This window comes from Pithys albifrons, chromosome 6, assembly GCF_047495875.1.
Source record: "Pithys albifrons albifrons isolate INPA30051 chromosome 6, PitAlb_v1, whole genome shotgun sequence".
NCBI classification, from domain to species: Eukaryota; Metazoa; Chordata; class Aves; order Passeriformes; family Thamnophilidae; genus Pithys; species Pithys albifrons.
Window position 1 is genome coordinate 50,599,050 of NC_092463.1, and position 20,629 is coordinate 50,619,678.

The window sequence follows — 20,629 nt, forward strand, 5'->3', positions numbered from 1 at the left end:
AAAACCCCACAATCCTGCCACTGAAAAACCAAGAGTAGCTATTAAAAAAATAATTTTAAAAAGCCAGGACACATCCCCATGCAAAGGCCGGGGATGATAATCATAGAATCATAGAATGGTTGGGGCTGGAAGGGACCTTAAAGACCGTCTAGTTCCGACCGCTGCCACGGGCAGGGGCCCCTTTCACTGGGCCAGGTTGCTCATCCAGCCTGGCCTTGAGCGCCTTCAGGGATGGGGCATTCACAACTTCTCTGGGCAACCTGTTCCAGCGCCTCACCACCTTCACAGTGAAGAATTTTTTCCTAATATCCAACCTACTCCTGCTCTCAGTTTGAAGCCATTCTCCCTTGCCCTGTCACCGCCTGTCCCCACATCCAGCCCCTCCGCGGGGCGAAGCCGCGCTGGGCGAGGCACCTGGGGGGGCACCTGCGCGGCGCGGGGGCGGCGCGGGGGGCTCATAAGGCAGCCCCGCCACATCTCCCGGCCCCGACACACCGCGGGGCTGCCGTTCCCCATCGAGCCCCGTCCCTCCGCCCCTTTCCAGCCCCGTTTCCCGTGGCGAGGCGCCGCCACAGGGGAAGTGACGCCAGCGCCAGGCGAGCTTATATAAAGGGTAGGGCGGAAGCGAGCGGGGCTGAGCGGGCGGCGGGCGGGGGGCAGCGAAGGGGGGGAGCGGGGCGGCTGCTGCAGCCCTTCTTTTTTCGGCCCGGCCATGGATTTCCACAACATTCTCGTGATGGCCTCGGAGCAGCAGGGGCTGAACGCGGTGCCGGTGAGCTGGGGGGCGGCTGGGGCAGCGCGGGGCCGGGGCGCCGTGGCAGTCGCAGCCCGTGGGGCGGCGGCCCCCGCACCGCCCCCTGCAGAGGGAATGAGGGGCCCTGCCCGCCTTGGCCCTTCGCCTCGCCGGCTGGGGGCTCTCGCTCGCGAGGGCTGGAGGTGCGTCTGTGTGCGGGGAGGGGGCGAGCGGGGCCGCCTCTGCCAACAGGTCCCGGCCCTTCGCTCGGCGGCACAGCCGGCCCGGGCCCTGCCGGACCGAGACCCCAGCGGGGAGCGCTGCCCCGGGGCAAGGCTGCGGCTCCAGGGCTTGGGATAAGTCTTTTTGTTTGCTCGGGAAACAGAAGTCTGCCACGTCTCAAGTGTGGGTTGGAGCCGAAGTGACAAGTTTCGGGTGAATGTGATGCGTTGTGTGGTATCTTTGTACTCATTGCAAAGGAGTAACCTGTAACAACGCTGTGGGGAGGATTGGCGGAAGGCATTTGCTGTATTGCTGATACTATTCTGCGGTTCCTACTTGAGCAGTTTGTGTTTTAGTTCAAGCTATCAGCAATATGTGGATTCTGTATGAAATAACCCACTTACTTGGTTGGATGAAGTCTGGCAGTAGGAAGAGCCCGTGGCCTTTAGTATATTAATATCCTGGGTTTCATTCCTCTGGCAGGACCCAAATTATAAGTCATGCGTGCTTGTTTGGATAAAAAATATTTTCTCTTTGGTAGCCACCAGGTAGGGAAACACCTTTTCTGTTGCCTCTTTAACAGAGTGCCAGAGTTTTGTGTCTCTATGATTAGCTCACTTAAACCAGTGTAAATGAGAGGGCTAGTTGTTTTTAGCATGAGCAGTGGGGGAAAAAAAGAAAAATATTATACTTATTAGTTCTGACACCACTAAAATGGAGACACTGTAGGATTGAGTGTATCTCAGTCTCTCTGTGTTACTGGTAAGACTTTGGTAATGCTTGCTAATATTGTGACCGGTCGATGATAGGTATCAACCATATGGCACATATGTGTAGTTAAGCAGATTCCATCATGTTTTTAAAAATGTTTTAAACATGCTTTTTAAAGTTTAGGAACATTTAATTTTTCTGACTCAGATACCTGTTTTGTAACATAAATATTAAAATATCAAATGGAGAAGTACTCTAAGATATTTAAATACCCGTTTTATTAGCCTAAACAAGCTATTCCAATAAATTGTCTCTGGGTTATTATAATTCTTATGTTAGATGTTTAAAGCTTGTTACATTCTTGATTTTCTCATGCAGCTTTAATGTACTGTACCGTTACTTTTTTGTTGCAATAGTTACAACCCATGATGATGAATTGATAAAGTATCTGCCATGTTATCCATAGTGGGTGTGATGGTGGAGGGACACAATCCTACTTGTGCAATGGTCGAGGGTTTAGTTACTCCTTTTAGAAAAGGCAGCATTAGGATTTGCTAATGCCTAATTAACTCATGGAGTGAGGGTGCAGTTGAATCCATAGCTGAAGCAATTTTGTTTAGCACATTAGTGGTGCAGCTTCTAACTCTAAAGTTGGCCCTAGCCTGTGAGAAAAAGCAGAGCTGCACTTGGCACTGCTTGAGGTTATCTGCAGCTGCTTGGCTTTAAAGGAGAGTCTGTGGAGGTTTTATGATCATTGGACATCCAAGTAACTCCAGTACATTAAAGCTAGCACATTAAATTTGTTTGTATAAGAATGTAATTAATTTAAAGTATTTTTGTTAAAAATACCATATATAGACTAATGACAAAATTTACTGGTATGTAAAGTTACCAGATTTCCAGAAATGTTAGTGCCTGCATTAATGAGCATATTCCCTGAATTTCCCTCTGAGAAGTTATTTTAAACTTCACAGTGCACTAAGTTAAATATTCCATGTCCATTGTAGTGAAAAAGTGACATGCACAGGAAGTGTATATTCGAAGTGGAAATATGCAATATACACTGTGCAATTAGTGTATATTTCAAAGTGGAAACTATAAAAACACTAAGAAATAATATGGCCTTGTATTGTTAAAGGAGAACACAGATAAAGCAGATATTACATCATGTCCCTGTAAAAACAAATCTGCTTGTTCATCTCCCTATGGAAATCCAGATTCGAAAGGAACATTGCTGAAATCAGCCTTTTAGTGCCCTCTTAGTTGCATCAGATTTTGTTTCTAAATAAAACAGTGTGTATATGAACTAGTGTCTAAACTGTGAATGATGCTTTGCTAATCTTCATAGCAGTTGCTGAGTAGAGTCCCAGTTTTTATCATCTGGTATTCCATAGAGGCTTTGCTGTTGTGTGTATCTTGTTACATATGTTCATATTAGCAGTTCCTTACATTTGCAATGTGATCTTGCTTTGACTGGGCATAACAATTATGAGATTTAATGTTGACTTTTAGTAAGATTTAAATACTTCATGTAACTCTTTGGTGAAATTGGTATACTCTGTAATGCCAGAGTTTTACATGACATGGATATGATGAAGCACTTTCAGATATTTTTATCATATATATTATTTAAAGTATGAAATTTTATTGCAGATTAAAAAAACCCCAAACCTGAGTGCAGTTGGAATCTTTTATTTCACCTTGTGTTTATTTTCATTAATAATTTATTAAGGAATTATCTCAAATTGCTCCCAATTCCTTTTAACCACGGACAAATCTTTGGTGTATAGAACTTCAAAAAAGTCTGGTATCATTTAACCACAAAGATGTGACCCAAAACTGAAACAGCTTGTCATCCACGTCAGCACTTACTGAGTTCTCACTTTAAGTCAGACTGATACCTTCTGTTACAAAATAGCCCCCAGTGAAGCTGGCAGATACAGGTAGCTGTGAGAAATGAAGTTTTTGGGATGTGAAAGACGAGCAGAGTCCCAGAGGTTGTTCAGAGGACCTTGGGCTAGAGAGCCTGCCTATCAATTTTTAATCTACAAACTATTGAGCGTTTGCCCATAGGCGAGAAAAGCCCTGCAAGAGAAATAATGGGGAATGGCTGTGGAGTAGGGATGGATTAGACTCTGTTTGTTGATGTGTGTGCATTTATATGTGCCTAAAACTTGCCTCAAAAGAGGGCCTAAAATGCTTTGGATTAGATCATCTTCCACACGAGAGCTGCAAGATATGCAGTGTGACGTGTTGGCAGGAGTGAGAAGGGCTTTTACTCTCAGCTTGACTTACCTGATGGTTAAGTTCTAGACTGTCATGATTTAAATGCTTGCAATTGCTGACTAGAATGCGTGAAACTAGGCTTTTCCTATTCCTGGTCTCTTTTCTTGCAAAAGCAGAGGAAAGTGGAAACTAAAATACCACTATAAAAAGGAAAGTGTCTAATTTTTTTTCTATGTGAAGTAACTTTTAATAGAAGAAATTTTTGCTTTTTTCCCAGCTAATGGTTCAGCCTGGGTGTTGTGGCAACAGTTGCAAAATCTTAAGAAATTATTTTTGCTCATTTAGGACCCTGTTGAATTGGGTTTGGGACAGGAGAACAGTGTGAGCAGATAGACTTTACTGATAAGAATATTTTAGCTCTCTCTTGGTAGGGGTTGTTGGAACCTGAAGGGGAACAAATTTAAGTATCCCTGTTATCTGCCATTTACATTGTCATTACTGGGTATTGAAAGCAGTGGTTGAGAAATCATTGTGTGCACATGTTCTAAGACAGTCTAACTGCAGAGTGAGCTGCTGGTATCCCAGTGGTGAGACTGTAGCAGAGCCTTGGAAATACCAGTGTGGGATGACAGCAGGCTCCTGGGGAGTTAATGCAAATGGCCATTTACCGTTTGGAAAGCTGCTTTTTGAGGAACTGGTGTTACAGCATTGGGGAAGGAGTGACACAAACAAGAATGTGTAGGGTGAAGAAATCATTGCTGATGTTACCAGAAGTTATATCCTGAAGAATATGTAGGGGGAAACTGAGACTTCCAATGGGAGAAGGCTTCATGTCTTAGTGAATGGTAAGGAAGAAGAGAAAAATGTAACATCAAACAGATTACAGCTTTCTAGTGAAAAGCAAGCAAACAAAAAAATCCTCATCCTGTGAGAGCCTGTACAAGTTGCCTGTACTGGACAGCACAAGTGGAATTGTCTTCACATTGTGTGTGCAAGCCCATAGCAATAATTATGAGCTGTACAGGTGCTCTCCTTGAGAAGCAGGTTTTGCAGAATGAATCACTTCTATCTTGCTACCTGTCTAAATGCTGATTATTGTTAAAGGCAATAGTACTGCTGTTACTTCTCTCTGGGGATGGTATTTGATCTGGGCCTTTGGGGGCTTCAGTTGGATACCACAAAGTTTTACAATTACTTTATAAATTTTATTTTACCATCCAAGATTTGGCACCTGAATGCTGATGTTGAGGTATTGCAACTATATGAGGATCATGTGCTGTGTTTTGAAGGAAGTCAGTGACTTATGAGCAAATAATCCATGTTTACAATTCTAGTGCAGTGTTTGGGGAACAGCTTGACCTGCTCTCCCATAGAAGTGAAACATTTCTATTACTTTGTTGATTTAACCAACTTAACAATAGTTGTAAAAAGCCAGAATAGTGCAGCTGCCTCTTGGATGGTGGAGTGACATGCCCTGGCTTATTTTGTCTGGTTTACCAGGAATCTGATGCATGATCATTTTTACTGTATGTAAAACACTTCATCAGTGTTTGTGGAACATGTGTATGGTTCAGTGCTTTTAAAAATATTACTTAGGCAAGTTATTTCTAAAAGAAGGTGAACAAAACTTGATCAACAATAGTAGTGATTCACTGTACAGAAAAGGAGTGTTCATTTCTTAAGTGTTTAGCTGGGTTGTTAGTTGATATCAAGAAATGCTACTGATAGCAAGACTTAAATTTGAATTTTGCATGATGTGCTGTATTAGTAGCAGTCAGAAAACAGCTTGTCTGTCAAGCGCTTTACAAACCTGCTCCCGGACAGGACTGTTGGTCATAGTATGGCAAAACAAAGCCTGAAAACTGCTTCCCCATCACTTTAATTCTTTATAAGGTTTCCTAACAGAATAGATCAATCTACATTTGTCCCTGCTGTTTAGCAGTTTTCAAAGGTGCTCCTTAGGCATAAAACTCTTTCAGAATCACAGAATCATTTAGGTTGGACAAGACCCTTAAGATTTAAGTCCAGCTGTATCATCAGTTTTGAAAATTCTCAGTTTTTAAAAACTGTAGAAATCAAGTAATTAAACCAAGCTTTGCCAAATTAGGTTACCAATGGCAAAGCATGACCTTTGACATCATAAGGTAATTTACATAGGCATCATTATACTAAGATAAGTAGACTACAAAGTACCACAAATTGTTTCTAAGGTTCTGATTTGCTTCAACCTTTTTCTGAAAGGATTTTGACTAATTATGCATGGATTTCTCTGTCTCTTACGGTTCAGATGGAGAAAGGCAGATTAGTTTGGGGCACTGAGTCATAGGCCACATCTGAGCAAAACCAGAGGCAATACAGCATCACAGTTCAGTTTGCCTGAACAGTCAGATCTTGGAATGCCTTTGGTGCTGACAACAAAATCAGTTCTCAGATTGTGATAAACTTCCTTCAACAGAGGTGAAACTCAGTAAATGAGCTTGATTGTAGGAGGTCTTCTGTGGGATGAGGGAACATGGCAGGTTTTACTACTGCAATGTATGTGGCTGGTGCATCTCTGTAGTTCTGTTCTAGTCATTTCAGAAACTGCTCAAGGCAAGTAGCTGGTGTTGCAGCTGCCCTTCTTGGGGCCAGTTTTGGCTGCAGTTTGGAAATGAGCCTCTGAGCCTTGCTTCTTAGTGCATGTATATTCAAGGTACTGTGTGGATTGGCATGTTAGTAATTAAAGTAATCCAAGGATCTATTAATGTACTGCTGATCAATTAATCAGAAATTAGAATGAAGGCTTCAGATGGGTGATACTGAAATTTATAGGGAGTTATGCCTCTAGTTTTCCTGATTATTGCTTCTAAAAGATTTGGTTGTAGGTTTTTTTACTGCATATTTTAATGTAATTATTTTAGTTAAGTATCATAAGGCTGTGTGAGGATGGGAAGATCATGTCCATAAATACATGGAAATGCTGACATGTGTGGCTCTTTAGTGGTACTGTTTTTATTTGGGACTGTTTATTTCACAGTTCTTTCATTTGGTGAGTATCCTGATGTCTCATGTGGGAGATCTTGGATTAGATTTTAATTTACTCTCTTACTACTGAAATAAAAAATCCTTCCCAAACCTCAGTTTTGTGTTTCTTTTGTTCCTAAATACATTCTGCTTTCCATCTGCTTCTGGGTTTAACTGGCTTTTACTACACTTATCTTTACATCTGTCTGTGTCTTTCTCATTGCCTTGTATTTTATTCTGTGGACTGTGAGAAGTTCATTTTAGGCACAGTCTGGTACACTTGTGAATGGCAATGTCTGAACAGGTGTAGAACATTACTGCAAGTGTTTGTTGTAATAGATCCCAGTAAGAAAGGCACTTGATCTCTTAACATATTGATTAAAATAAAATGTATTGGATTTAACAAGAGAAGCAAACTGGGGGTAGCATAAATAACTTTGCATCTGTTCAGCTGATGGAATCCCAAGTTGAACAGCGCTGGACAGACATCTTGGTATGGCAAGCTGTGTAAATCCTGGCCGTGGTGTGAATGCCCAGCAGTGTAGTCTAGAGCTTTTACAGAATGTCCTTGGAAATAAATGGCACAACTTATCATTTCTTCTGCCAAATAAAGGGATATTATATGGAAACATGCTGCTTCTGTTCAAGATATGAGATGCAAAATCACAGAATAGGATCCATTAAAGGTAATCTAGTCCGACAATCCTGCAATGATGACATCTTTTAAATAGATCAGGTTGCTCAGAGCTCTGTCCAACCTGACTTTGAATGTTTTCAGGGATGGGACATCTGCAGTCTCTCTGGGCAACCTGTACCAGTGTTTCTCCTCTCTCATCATAAATAATTTTTAACTTATATCTGGTTTGAATCTACCCTCTTTTAGTTTTAAACCACGACCCCTTGCCCTGTTGCTACTGGCTCAGCTAAAAAGTCTGTCCCCATCTTTCTTATATGCCCCTTTCAGTACTGGAAGGCTGCAATGAGATCTCCCTGGAGCCTTCTCTTCACCAGGCAAGGTACACACATCCAAGTGCTGTAATTACCAGGTGCCAGGTGGGGGCTGTGTGTGCTGACACCATTAGTGCTGAGGTCATGCACTGATCTCAGGTGGTAAGTAGAGTGCAGGCCTGCAGGATTCAGGTCACCTGGTGTGTGGATCACTAACTGCTTGATGTGCAGTAGTCTTGTGTCTTAAGATCACTGTCAGCAGGCACTAAAATCAGTATTGCTGGTTTTACAGCAACCTACTGGTGAAGTCTATTCCAACTTACTTTTGGAGTAATGAAATTTTCTGAGTTGATTTATTTATTTTTGCTGAATTAGATAACCTGAAGCTGAAGTGAGTGTCCACAAACAAGCTGAAAATGGAGCTATAAACCTGCAGTCTGAAACTGAACTGACTCTGGCAACTTGAGCTGTAGTTTGCTTTTGGTTCCTGCTTGGTCAGACTTAAGGCTGGACCGAAATACTTTTATTCCATTACTAATGCAGCCATTGCATTCCTTATTAGTGTAGTGCATTTCACTCATTTCTGTTTCCCTACCTGTTTTCTGGTTTCCTATTCATTCCTTCCAAAAGCTGAGTGAACCACTGTTGCAGATGAGTGGAAAGTACCTTGCTCAAAAGACAGGTTTTATTTTATTGACATAAGATAATTTAATAGTTCAATAAATTCAGTGGGATTTAACACAGTTTAACAGTGGGTTGACAAGGTTCAATAATTTTGATGCAAGTTTCATTTTATTAATTCCTCAATGGAAGAAATACACAAAGGAAAATTGAGTTCAAATTGAGCTAGAATGATTCTCAGAGTGGCAATGCAAAGAGTAAGGAGCAGCTTCCTATTGAGTCACATGGTTCAGGGTGGACTCCTTTGCTTTCTAAACCCCCTTTGAAGCCTAGGTGGGGCTGGATCCTGTTGTAGTCTCAGAATTTGTTAATGGTTTGTGTCTAATGGAATTATCTATGCAATGTTTATAGTAATATGGAATGGATGGTTTAGTATAGTTGCATAATACTAACTTGGTGTAATCTCAGTCACCTCCTGAGAATCTGTCATGGGAAGGAATCTCTCTGCCTTGGCTAAGGAAGGATCTCTTAGTTCTATGTAAGTCATCTCTAACCTCAAGAGCTGTCCCTGCTCAAGAGGAATCACCTGGCATGCAGTTCAGCTGCAGTTCAGGCAGAGCTCAAACTGGGCCCATCCTGATGGTAGTGTTTGTAGGGTGAAGTAGTTGACTGCTGATCCAACAGTATAGACAAGATAGATTTTAGTGCTGGTGTCTTGTTCTGTGCTTTGATTATATGGCTCTTCTAGGTTTTGAAACTACCTTTCAAAACACATTTCAAGACACCTCTACTCCCTTGTACATGAGCCAGGGACTTTGTTGGTTGAATATTTTCCCCGAGGACTTGAGGCCTCTGGTGCCTTAGTCAGCCTGAAACAAAGTATATCTAGGAGTCAAGTGTGTCCAACAACTCACAGCTTCAGTGGGAATTCGTTGTTTGTATATTCTGGACCCTCTTTGTGCTTAAAGTCACGTATGTGACTGTTATCCAACTCCTCAGTTTTAAAAACTGATTTTTACCTTTCTTAACTCTTCCAACATATTTGTTTGTTCTTTGCAGAAAAGGTACAGTTTGGCTGTTGGTCCTCCCAAAAAAGTTCCAAAAGTCAAGGGTGTAGAGTCTGCAGCAGTGCAAGCATTTCTCAGACGGCAAGAAGAAGAAAAAAGAAAAAAAGGTAAAAGTCCAAAATATTTCCCATAGTGGACTTTGGTGGATTCTTTGAGGTCTGTTGCCTTATTCAAAGCTCTTGCAAAATATGGCTACACATCTGTTTCTGGAATTTGTGCACATAACTGAGGCTGAGGGAAAGCCAGGACTAAGTAAAGACTGGGGATGTTTGATAGCTTTCCTAAGGAGTTAAACATTAATCAGGCACACTATTATTTACTGCTGGAGGTTGAGAAGTAGTTTAGGTGAAGAGCAAGAAACCATCTGGACTTGTGGTAACTTAAGTTTGAAAAGCTTTATCTATGTGAAAAATGGAAGAGTTGCTGGTGTTGTGTGTTAATTTAGTGTTTCTATACAGTCTGAATTTTAAATTTGCATGTCAGAGGATTTGATTGAGTTACAATTTTTCCACTGTATTTCCTTTAAATAGTCTGTAGAATAAACTAATATTACATTGCTTCTGATGTTTTGTTAAAGGTAACCAAATCTGATGGCCAGAGTAGCCCAGGGTATTCTTCCTCTCCCAGGCCAGGCATGAGTCTGCTCCTTATCCCTGCTGTCAGGTGCAGCCAGGAGCAGAACTGAGCATGAATTCCACATAGGAATGCTTGCACCCTCACACTGTACAGTCACAGCCTTTGACAATGGAATAACTTAGACAGGCAATGGTACCTTTACAAGAACCCAAAGCATGAATACCCCAGTCCATTTTTTAGGAATTTATGCTTTTCCTAAATCTTTCTGATACTCGGCACCCACACCCTTGGTCTCTCCAGTATTTGGTGTTCAGATCTCTCATCATATTCACCACCTAGTTCAGCCAAAATTTTGTCAGCAGACCACAGACACAGGACAGCATACTCATGCAGAAAATAGCTAAAAACGGCTCAGTAAGAATATAAGACAGGCTGTGGAGATAGAACACAGCGCCCTGTCAGAGGTGTGTAGTGACCAGATGCTTGCTTATCTGTGGTTGACTGTTTCTGTATCTCCCCAGTATCCGATACACACACTTGGCCTGTTGCCCAATTCTTATCTCCCCATACTTACATTCCCTACTCTTCCTCATCTTCCCTTAAACATCTAAAAGTAAATTTTGTACAGTCTCAAAATTCTCTTGCTCAGTCTCAGAACTCTCTCTACTACCCAGAGATCCCATAACTCCTATACCATCTCTATGGTTTTGCCATAGCAGGATTTGATTTAATTGCATGCCTTTGTTGGAGTAGCTTATACAGGTGGGTTAGCCTGCCCTGCTGGCAGACCTCTGGTCATTTTCTGTTCTAATTTTGCATAGCTGTGAGCCAGATATCCTTAAATTACTGTCCTAAATGGTTTATCAGTTTGGGAGAAATTGGAATAAAAAGTGGTTTTGCATAACTTTCTCCTGATTTTCTTACAGCACTGGAAGAAAGAAGAAAGAAAGAACAGCTCTTGGCAAGGCGTATTGAACTGAAACATGACAGAAAGGCTAGAGCTATGGCCTCACGAACAAAGGATAATTTTTATGGCTATAATGGTGTTCCTGTTGAAGAGAAGCCTAAAAAGAGGAGGACTTGTGAGAATGTTGCTCAGGCCCCAGAGGCTGAGTATGCAACAGAAGATGAAACTGAGCAACTTGAGTACAGCCAGACTGAATCCGAACATGAGCAAGAAGAAGATGAAGAGAAACCATCCAAAGTTGCAGTGAAACCAAAGGCACCTCCCAAAAGTGCACCAGCACCTCTGAACTTTACAGAGCTCTTGAGGCTTGCTGAAAAGAAACAGTATGAACCGGTGGAAATAAAACCAGTGAAAAAGGTAGAAGAGAGACCCAGAACAGCAGAAGAATTGAGAGAGAGGGAGTATTTGGGACGCAAAAACAAAGGAGGAGAAATGCATAAGAAAAGTGAGAAGGAGATTAAGACTACAGGGATATCCAGTTCTTCAAAAAAAGTGTCTTCTCAAAAAGCATCTGTAAATGCAAAACTTAATAAAAGCTCAGTAGATAAACATTCCATGTCAAAAAGCAGTCCGTCGCTTTCTGTGGGTGGTGTTAATAAGAAATCCAAAGCACCAGCATTGACTGAAAAACACTCACGGTCATCATCTTCCTCCAAATCTGATCAAATGGAAAAAACCTCACAAAATGGCTCCTTAAAAAGCTCTGCTGGTAGCAGTCATAGTAAATTACCTGTCAATGGTATTAGGAAGTCTGGCTCAAGTTCTCACGTGCCACCCTCCAAACCCATGGCCAATGGGGCTCAAAGGCTGCCATCTGCTAAAGAATCCAGCCTGAAAAAGTCTGCCCATGCAAAATCAGGAAATACTGCTGCCCTTCAGCATGGAATCAACTCCAATGCAAAACGATCAGGCAGCAGCTTAGGAAAAGGAGGGCCTGGACATCCTGGCGGAGGTTCGAGTGCAGGACCTGGGCGATCAAGCAGCAATCCTGGTGTGGGACCTGGAAGGCCAGGAAAGGATTTAAGCTCAGGGCCTGGGCGACTGGGCAGCGGCTCAGCCACAGGACCTGGAAGGCCAGGCAGCAGCTCAAGCACAGGACCTGGGCGACTGGAAGGAGGCTCAGGCGTGGGGCCCGGAAGGCCAGCTGGCAGCGCAAGCACAGGACCTGGGCGGCCAGGCAGCAGCTCAGGCGTGGGACTTAAGCGACCAGGCAGCAGCCTGGGCACTGGACCGGGAAGGCCAGGCAGCAGCACAAATGTGGGACCTGGACGACCAGGCAGCAGCTTGGGAACAGGACCAGGAAGGCCAGGAATTAGTCCAAGCACAGGAGGCAAGCGCCCAGGCGGCAGCTTGGCAGCAGGACCAGGAAGGCCAGGCATCAGCACAAGCGCAGCACCCGGGCGACCAGGCAGTGGCTTGGGAACAACTGTAAAACCGAAGTGTACTGTGGTATCAGAGACCATTTCTTCTAAAAATCTAGTCACAAGACCTAGCAATGGACAGATGAATGGAATGAGGCCTTTTCAAGGGCATAGACCTGTGCTTCATCCACAAGGTACAGATTTACAGTGCAAGGTTTTTCACTCTTGTGGTTTAACCCCAGGTGCAACTGAGTACCACACAGCTTCTCCCTTGCCCTGTCCCCTAGTGGGGGAAGGAACTGTAAAAAAGAGTAGAACTTGGATAAGAACAGTTTTAATAGTTGAAATAAAATTAAATGTAATCACAACAGTAATGATTGCAATGAAAGAGGAGTAAAGCCCAAGAGAAACAAGTGATGCACAGTACAATTTGTTTCACAGTAAGGAGTATCTCTTTGGTTGGTTCAGGTCAGCTGTCCTGGCCAGGCTCCCTCCCAGCTTCTTGTACACCTGCTCACTGGCAGAGCATGGGGAAACTCAAAACTCTGTGACTGAAAGAAACTACTTTAGCAACTACTAAATTATCAGTGTGCTATCAACAGTTCTCGCACTCAAAACAAAGCACTGTATTAATACTAAGAAAGAAAATTAACTTTACCCCAGCCAAAATTGTTTTGTATTTTTATATATGTCTGAGTTGAGATAAATGAGGATCTTTTGGAAATTTATAGATGCAATTAGGAAGACTGAAAAAATACCACATTTGCCTTTTAAAGATTGCTCTTAAAAGTAGAATGCTTTTTTTTTCTGCTTTGCAACTTTATTTATGCCTATACTTATAACTGCTGAAATACAGGTGATGTGAAGTATTACATGAAAGAAAACTAAGCAACTTGTGGTGGATGTTGGTATATGAATGCTATTAGAAGGAAAAGAATTGAAGGATTCACTTCCAGCATCACTTAGTAATAATTAGTCTATAAAATTTCAGTGTCATAAATAACAGATGCTTGAGGGGATACACAAAAAATCAGTCATAGGTTTGCTGTGCTTTTACATTTCAGTGTTTTGGCAAGTTCACCTTGTCAGTAACAAGCAGTTCTAAAAATTTATTTCTGGTCAGGAACAAGTGGAGTGGAGTACAATGAGTAAGAGCCTCCAAGAAAACCCTGAACAAAGAACATAGACATCTATTGGATGGTCTCCTCAGGATGCTGTTGGTGATACTGATATGTAATCTTCTCTAGCACAACCTAGAGGAAGTTATTTCCTTTTACTGACTTTCTGAGAATTGCTAGTTAATTTGAGGCAAAAGTTTTCCACCTTGAAGTCCAAACCTGTAAAATGGCTGTGCCCAAGTATAGCAAGGAGAAGTACTGTTTAATGTCATATTCATGTTTTTAGTGATTCTTTTGCTCTCCTGTCATTTAGGTCTTGGAAGACCACCAATTAGTTACAAGAGGCAAATAGATGATGATGATGAAGATGATGAATATGACTCTGAAATGGATGACTTCATTGAAGATGAAGGTGAACCACAAGAAGAAATATCAAAACATATTCGGGAAATATTTGGCTATGACCGGAAAAGGTAAGAAGAATAACTGTTGTAGGATACTGCAGAACAAGTAGTAGAGCAACAGAAATTAATGGAATTCTACAAATAAAAATGTTTTAGAAATAGGGGGAAGTGCAGGTGTCCAAAAATTGTATTGCATTGCAGAAATTTAACAAGTATTAGTGCTGCTTAAGTACAGAAGATGTGTTGAGTTTTCACCCTGCCTGCCATGCTCTTCTAGGGAGCAGTAAAATCGGACTAGGATGTCATTGCAAAACAGCACAGCTTCATTGTTTCATCTTGATAATTCACAGCAACTCCTTATAATTGAATGTTAAAATGCTTTTTATAGTGATCTGCAGTATTTCAGAATTCATTAGATGTAGCTGCCCAAGGATGAAATGCTAATTGCAGCAGTTTACCTGTTTTGTATGAGGATCTAACTTTGTATGTCTAGGAACTGCTGCAAAGTGAAGGCTCTTAGTTGGTTTATTTAAATACTTTCCTCTTGGATGACAGTAAGGTGTAAGGAAACAAGCATTTTCAAGGCTTGCACCTTGCCTTCTTTTAAAACCTTAAAATCTGTGTATGGCAAGTGATCTTTCTAAGGAGGGATGTGAATTCATTAACTGTACACTGCCATGTTTTTTAGTGTTCTGAAAACTAATATTCCATTTCCAGGTACAAAGATGAAAGTGACTATGCCTTACGTTATATGGAGAGCAGCTGGAGAGAGCAACAGAAAGAAGAGGCTAGGAGGTATGTGTGGATTTAAACTTGGATAGATATTGAGAAGTTTGTTTGTTGCTTAATATTTTCATGGTGATTTTGTCCATTAGGTTTTGGCCTCTGGGTTTATTTCATAAACTGATTTGTATTTTAATGGCTGGTGGGATAAGCTTTGTGAAAGTTATCAGGGTTTTTTATAGATGTGGGAATACAGAGGCACCAAATTCTTTTGTTCTACTGAAATTTTTATATTGTTATTCAGAATGTGCCTTGAGCATTAGAAACTTGGATCTTAAGTTAGTTCTTACTCCTCCTTGCTCCTGAGGAATAGTGCAGCTCATGCAAATCCATACTCTGTTAAATGGAGTTAGAGGAAGTAACGAGTTTTAAAGTGGTATTGCTGTTAACCAAATTCTCTGTTTAAAACCCAGAGTGAGTTTTTGCAGAGTTGAACTCCTGACTCACTTTTGACTACACATGCAGCATAAAGCTTGGTTTTACACTTTCCATGCTCAGCTGTTTTTCACTGAGTATTTTTTTAAAAGAATTGTACCTCTTGAAGTGAGGAATTTCTAACCAAGCAAGTCCACTTAAATTGTAGTTGTTCTTAGTTGAAAAATCATTCTTCAAGCCAGTTTTATCACACAGATCCTTGTTGTGCTCATTTCTGTCCTTAATTTGATTGACTGCAGTTTCCTGAATCCAGGGAGGTAGGTGGAACATGGTGTGTTATCAGTATCTCTTCCATGGGCCTATTCTCCAGGGTCAGGTAGACCTGAGGTGGAGCTTGTAGTTACCTGTGTGGTGCCTAAAGCCAGGAAGTTGCAACAAAATCTTTTGCTTCTCTACTGTTTGACAAATCCATTCTCTCCCTTGCCAGTGTAAAAGGTTTAGGTGGCTCTCAGACGTTGATGAGCATCTGTCCTGCCGTGACTAGTACAGTGTTCCATTGGCAAGAATTGATGGATGTGTTTCAGCAGCTGCTTTTTGGGAGGAAAAAACAAACCTTAGTATTTTTTTACACAATCTTTATTTTTTAAAATAAGTTTTAAATACTTTTTTCCGCTCAAAATATTTCATTCTAATCCAATGATAAAATCTTGATTTTGTAAAGTTGTATTATTTCTTTGATTAAAGAAGATCTGATCTAAAATTATTGTTCAAATCAGCTGTAATACTTTTAGGTTTGCTTTTCTTAAAGGAGAGGTAGAAGAAAAACTTCATGTGTCTTGAGTAGCAGTGTAAAGGATTTAATCTTATTTGGCAGCTTGAGACTCGGAGTTCAGGAAGACCTAGAAGAACTGAGACGGGAAGAAGAAGAGTTGAAACGCAAGAGACAGTCTAAGAAGCTGAGGACACGTTAACAGCTTACGGTGTTGACTTTGTTCATGTTTCTGCTACCCTCTGCCTCCATACATCTCTTACTCTACTTCAGTTTCCATTTGCTTGTTAGAGGGCAAAAGAATCTTTAAAGGGATTAAAGTACTGAAAAGCAAGGCTTTAGTTTGACCTAAATAAGATATTTATTTTTAATACTTGCCAGGGTTGTTTTTTATGAAGAAATTAATGCACTAATGCATATTAAATGGAATAAAATTAATAGATGTTTCCATTGATTAAACTAATTCAAAATGCCAGCAGAAATATTGACTAGCTATGCACTGACTTGGAACTGTGTGGGCCACATACCAGTAAATCAATTTTGTGTTCACTTGAAAAAAAAAGGAATGGCATTCTTGTTCCCTGATATTTCTTGAGAATTAGAGAAATTGCTTTATATCTTACTCAGTCTCCCAACATGAGCCTCAAAGTATTGAAATGTTGTCTTCTGTACAGCAGCAGCTTGGGTGTAAATTCAGCCAAAGCCCACAGATGTTTAAGGCAATAAAGTGCTGCAAATCTTCGGATTTCAGGACCCATAAAAATAATTTGAACCTCCTTATTTGTCAACAGAAAAGTGCATGTCACTTGCAAACTGTGCAGTTATAGATACGGCCAAAAGACTGTTGCCTTTTGCTGTGTCTGGAATTCCAATGTCAGTCTAATTCAGTATGAGAAACACACACCCTGAAAACAGGAATTTTTAGTGCTTGTATGTAACCTGTGCTTTTGGGCTCAAGCATATGCTTGGGTGTTCTTTCCCTGCCCTGTAGATATTCATGTTGGTTTAACAGCTTCTGCTGCTTTTACAAATTACGTTTTTTCTTGCATTAACCATCTGATGTGTTAGATTGTTTAAACTGTGAAGCAGCCATTTATCTAATTAGCTATACTGCTTATAAAGCACATCAGAATTAAGTTTTGTTAGAATGCATTTGCAGCTCTTCAATATTAACAACTTCACGTTAACTAGTTAATAGTTGTCATTGATTCTTCAAGCCAAAACCCTCTATTATGTATGACAGGAGAGTTAGTTCAGTTACTTACCTTAATGCCCATATTTGCACATTATTTCTAACTATGCACTTAAAGACTGTTTGTTTCAGTAACTGAATTTGTTTACAATCAGCACAGGGTTTGTGTAAGTCTACAGGAGTTGTACTGAGAGTCTGAAGCTCACATCTGGTGTTGCATCTATTTTGATTTCTCCAAGTTGCCCTTCAAAGCTCACCAGTGTCACTATTGAGCTTGGCCTCAAGCCTCAGGATTTTATTGATAGTATCTCTGTCTTCAGCTGCTTCAGGCCACTATGCTTAATGCTAGAAATACTTGGAATAGTACAAAAAAGGGCTTTGGGTGTTGGTTGGGGTGAAAAAGAGGAAAACTTACTTTGTGGAAAAATGACAAAGAAACCTTTCCTATTGGGCATATTCTTAACAGAGTTGCTTCTGGGAAGCAGTTCACATGGCAACCTGTAAGGAACAGTCTTGGAAGCTGCTCAAGTTTAAACATCTGACTCTTAATGTAAGAAAAAACAGATGTACCTGTTTAAGATGTTTTCTGTCGATAGCATAACATTTCACTGCCTCAGTAAAACACTGACATGAGTAAGGTGTTGGTATAGATTGTATAAACTAATTCAGTATTAGCTGGCAGGGAGCTCGGATATTGCTCCTCTGTAGTTTTAACTTTATTGACTAACAAAAACTGTTTCTCAGTATGTGTGCTTGAGACCATGCAAGATAGTATAACCTCACTGTCTAAAAGTGTGTTGTATTCTCTGCTGCATTGGGACCATCAAAAATTTCCTGGTTTCTAGACTTATCTATTCAAGACAATGAACGTTGGGACCATGATCAAGTTCTGAGTTCTTACTTCTTCAGTCTTTCTCCAGCTGAAAAGATTTTAGGTCTGTCAACCCAGACAGCTATATCTGTGAGCAAGTTCCTGCCTGGTTGGGGAAAAAAGTCTCTTATGAAGAAAAAGAAATACATTTATTGGAAATTGGTTCAATTGGGAATGAAATCTGCATTTCAAGCAAATGCAGGTAAATAAAACCTGATTAGTTCACCATCTCCTCATTAATTAGCCATGCAAGGTCAGTTAAACTTCTAAATCTGTAAAGCACTTTGTCATTTAATGGTGACTGGAATGTACTCTGCTAGCCTCCCTAAGACTCTGTATAACTATTTCTTCACACAGGGATCATTGCTTAAATTTTGTCTATTTCATATGAAAAAATTATTCAAGGACACATTTGTAATTTTACAATCAAGAAGTACTTTCTCATAATTGGCATGGGATACTAATAAGTTTCATATTTTGTACAAATGTTTGGCTTTTAATGTGCTTGCGTTTGTTGCATATTTGTAAATCAGCTAGGAAGGAACTAAACTTGTTTTTTAATTCCTGACCTTGTATCCAAAAACATGTTTACTGTTTGCCAGGTTAAGAGTATTCATCTAATAACAGTGTTTCAATACTTGTCCAAAGTGCATCTGAATTTGAGGTTAAAAAAAACTGGAAGAATACTTTTATTGGTTTATCAGGATTGGGTGTTCAGCTAATGATTTAATTGTATTTAAGGAAATTCTGGTTTGGGTTTTAGATTTTTTAATTCACTGTTTGACAATGTGCCTTTTTTACTAAATTGTGTCAAAAAAGTAATGAATGTAGGAGTATAAAAAGGTTGGTTGGTTTCTGCTATCTCAGATTCTATATCCTTAAACTTGAGTGTGAAATGACATAACTTTCATAAAACCCTTCCAGGTCTGGCTTTGATTGCACAATTAAGGTAGCTACTTTACTGCTCATGCTAAATCAAATGAAGGGCACTTTCTATTGATGACTACTTTTTGAAAATGTCTTGTATTTACACTTGAGCTGTATTTCACTTTACAGCAACGTCTTTTGGAGGCCAGGGTTTTGCATATCACAGGAAGCCTTAGTGTGCAACTCTGTGCTGTGCTTTAAAATAAAAAACTTTCAAAAAGTATATGATATCTCTATGGAAATCTGGATTTATTTTTGTGTAAAGCCCAAAATATTGTCCAGGAAAACTAATTTTCTATTTTTTTTTGCATTTTGTAACATGATCTAGTAGCTGATGCATATTTCTAGATATAGCATATTTCTGGAGACCAAAACATGTCAAAGAAAATAAATATATGGAGAGACTGGTGTTTAAATTGTGATGAATGTACTTTTATTTATTTTGGTGAGTGGGTGTGATGCAATATTAAAGTGTTAGTGTGTAAATAAGGGTGCTGCTAGTGTTAGCCAATGATTTTTTTTCTTTGGGGATATCATGTGTGCACAATGTCTTTTTACACAATGTGACGAATCAGGTTAAAAACTGTTACGTAGCTTAACTGCTTTCTGGTGCTGTCAAGGAAGTGTATACTTTTGCACACACCAAATGCATATAAGTTTTGCAGAGTATGTATACAATAAATTAGAGGCATTGAACATTTTGCTGCTATTTCTCATTGGTTTACTTTATGGAAGATTTATCAGAATTACTTTCTGTTCACCTCGAATTCTTCTCATGCAGCCAGCAAGAATGTATGAAAAATTAATGGAAGCACTTAAGCCTTCAGAAAATGTTTGAAAGTCAGTGTTGTCTCTTGCAGTTTAGGCTGTGACATAATATGTATATGGATGTACATGTACTTTAGAATTATAATATACACAAGTGCGCCCTTTGCCTTTAATCTTCTCCATTTGGAGTGTTCATCCTGCAGTTTCGTAAGCTGCATCCTTCTTGGGCTCTCTTACTCCCAGGTAAGGAATCTGAACTTCCTTGAGGGCTGTCTCCTCTGCAAAGATTTTCTTCTCTGACAGGTGGAAGTAAATGCAGCGACTGTTCTGATGAGCTGTTGCTGTGACCCACTTCCAAGTATATGAATGGATACACATCAGTGACTCCACCTGCCTTTCCTTTGAACAGCAACACTTGCACACTCTTGTTTGTGTTTAAAAAACAAAAAAATTAATCATATTGCAAGTCAGTATTTAATGTGCCCTATGCATACCTTATTTTGAAGGCATGAAATCTTACCTTCTTTGGAATTACCTTGTATGGAATTCCCTTGAGATTTCAAATGTGTCTTAATAGCTGTAATGGGTCATTATCAGCCATTATTTCAAAGCAAGTATGTTCTGTACAGGTGGTTCTACATTGAGTTATTATCCTAATCCAACCAGTAAAGCTACTTGTCTGGAAGCAAAAAAATTGTTTTACTTAGGTTTGGAAAAAATAGTTATAGCTTTTCCTTGTTTGAGGACAGCTTTCAGTTGCAATTTAGTTGTAATTACATTTTAGTTCTACAAGACAGAACTACGCTTGAGTCATCCCACAGATTGACTTTACTTACCCCTGGAAATGCATATGGAAACACTTCCTTGTTCATGAGCCTGAGAATCCCAAAAAGCCTTTGATATATCATGTTTAATATACTTTGTGGAATTAAATTAGGGACAGAAGACAGTGCTGAAGTAACAAACCATGTCACCAGTTTAGTCCTA

The 20,629-nt window shown here is 40.3% G+C and overlaps 1 protein-coding gene across 1 annotated transcript; it reads left to right on the forward strand.

The window, feature by feature from the left end:
• The first annotated feature begins 652 nt into the window (after positions 1-652).
• SPTY2D1 (SPT2 chromatin protein domain containing 1) lies at positions 653-19,575 on the forward strand. The gene is made up of 6 exons (XM_071558847.1): positions 653-772; positions 9,524-9,638; positions 11,034-12,629; positions 13,867-14,026; positions 14,675-14,752; positions 15,990-19,575. Exons 1-6 carry the CDS (start codon positions 713-715, stop codon positions 16,084-16,086), a joined length of 2,106 nt encoding a protein of 701 aa, XP_071414948.1. The 5' UTR covers positions 653-712; the 3' UTR covers positions 16,087-19,575.
• Positions 19,576-20,629: the final 1,054 nt, after the last annotated feature.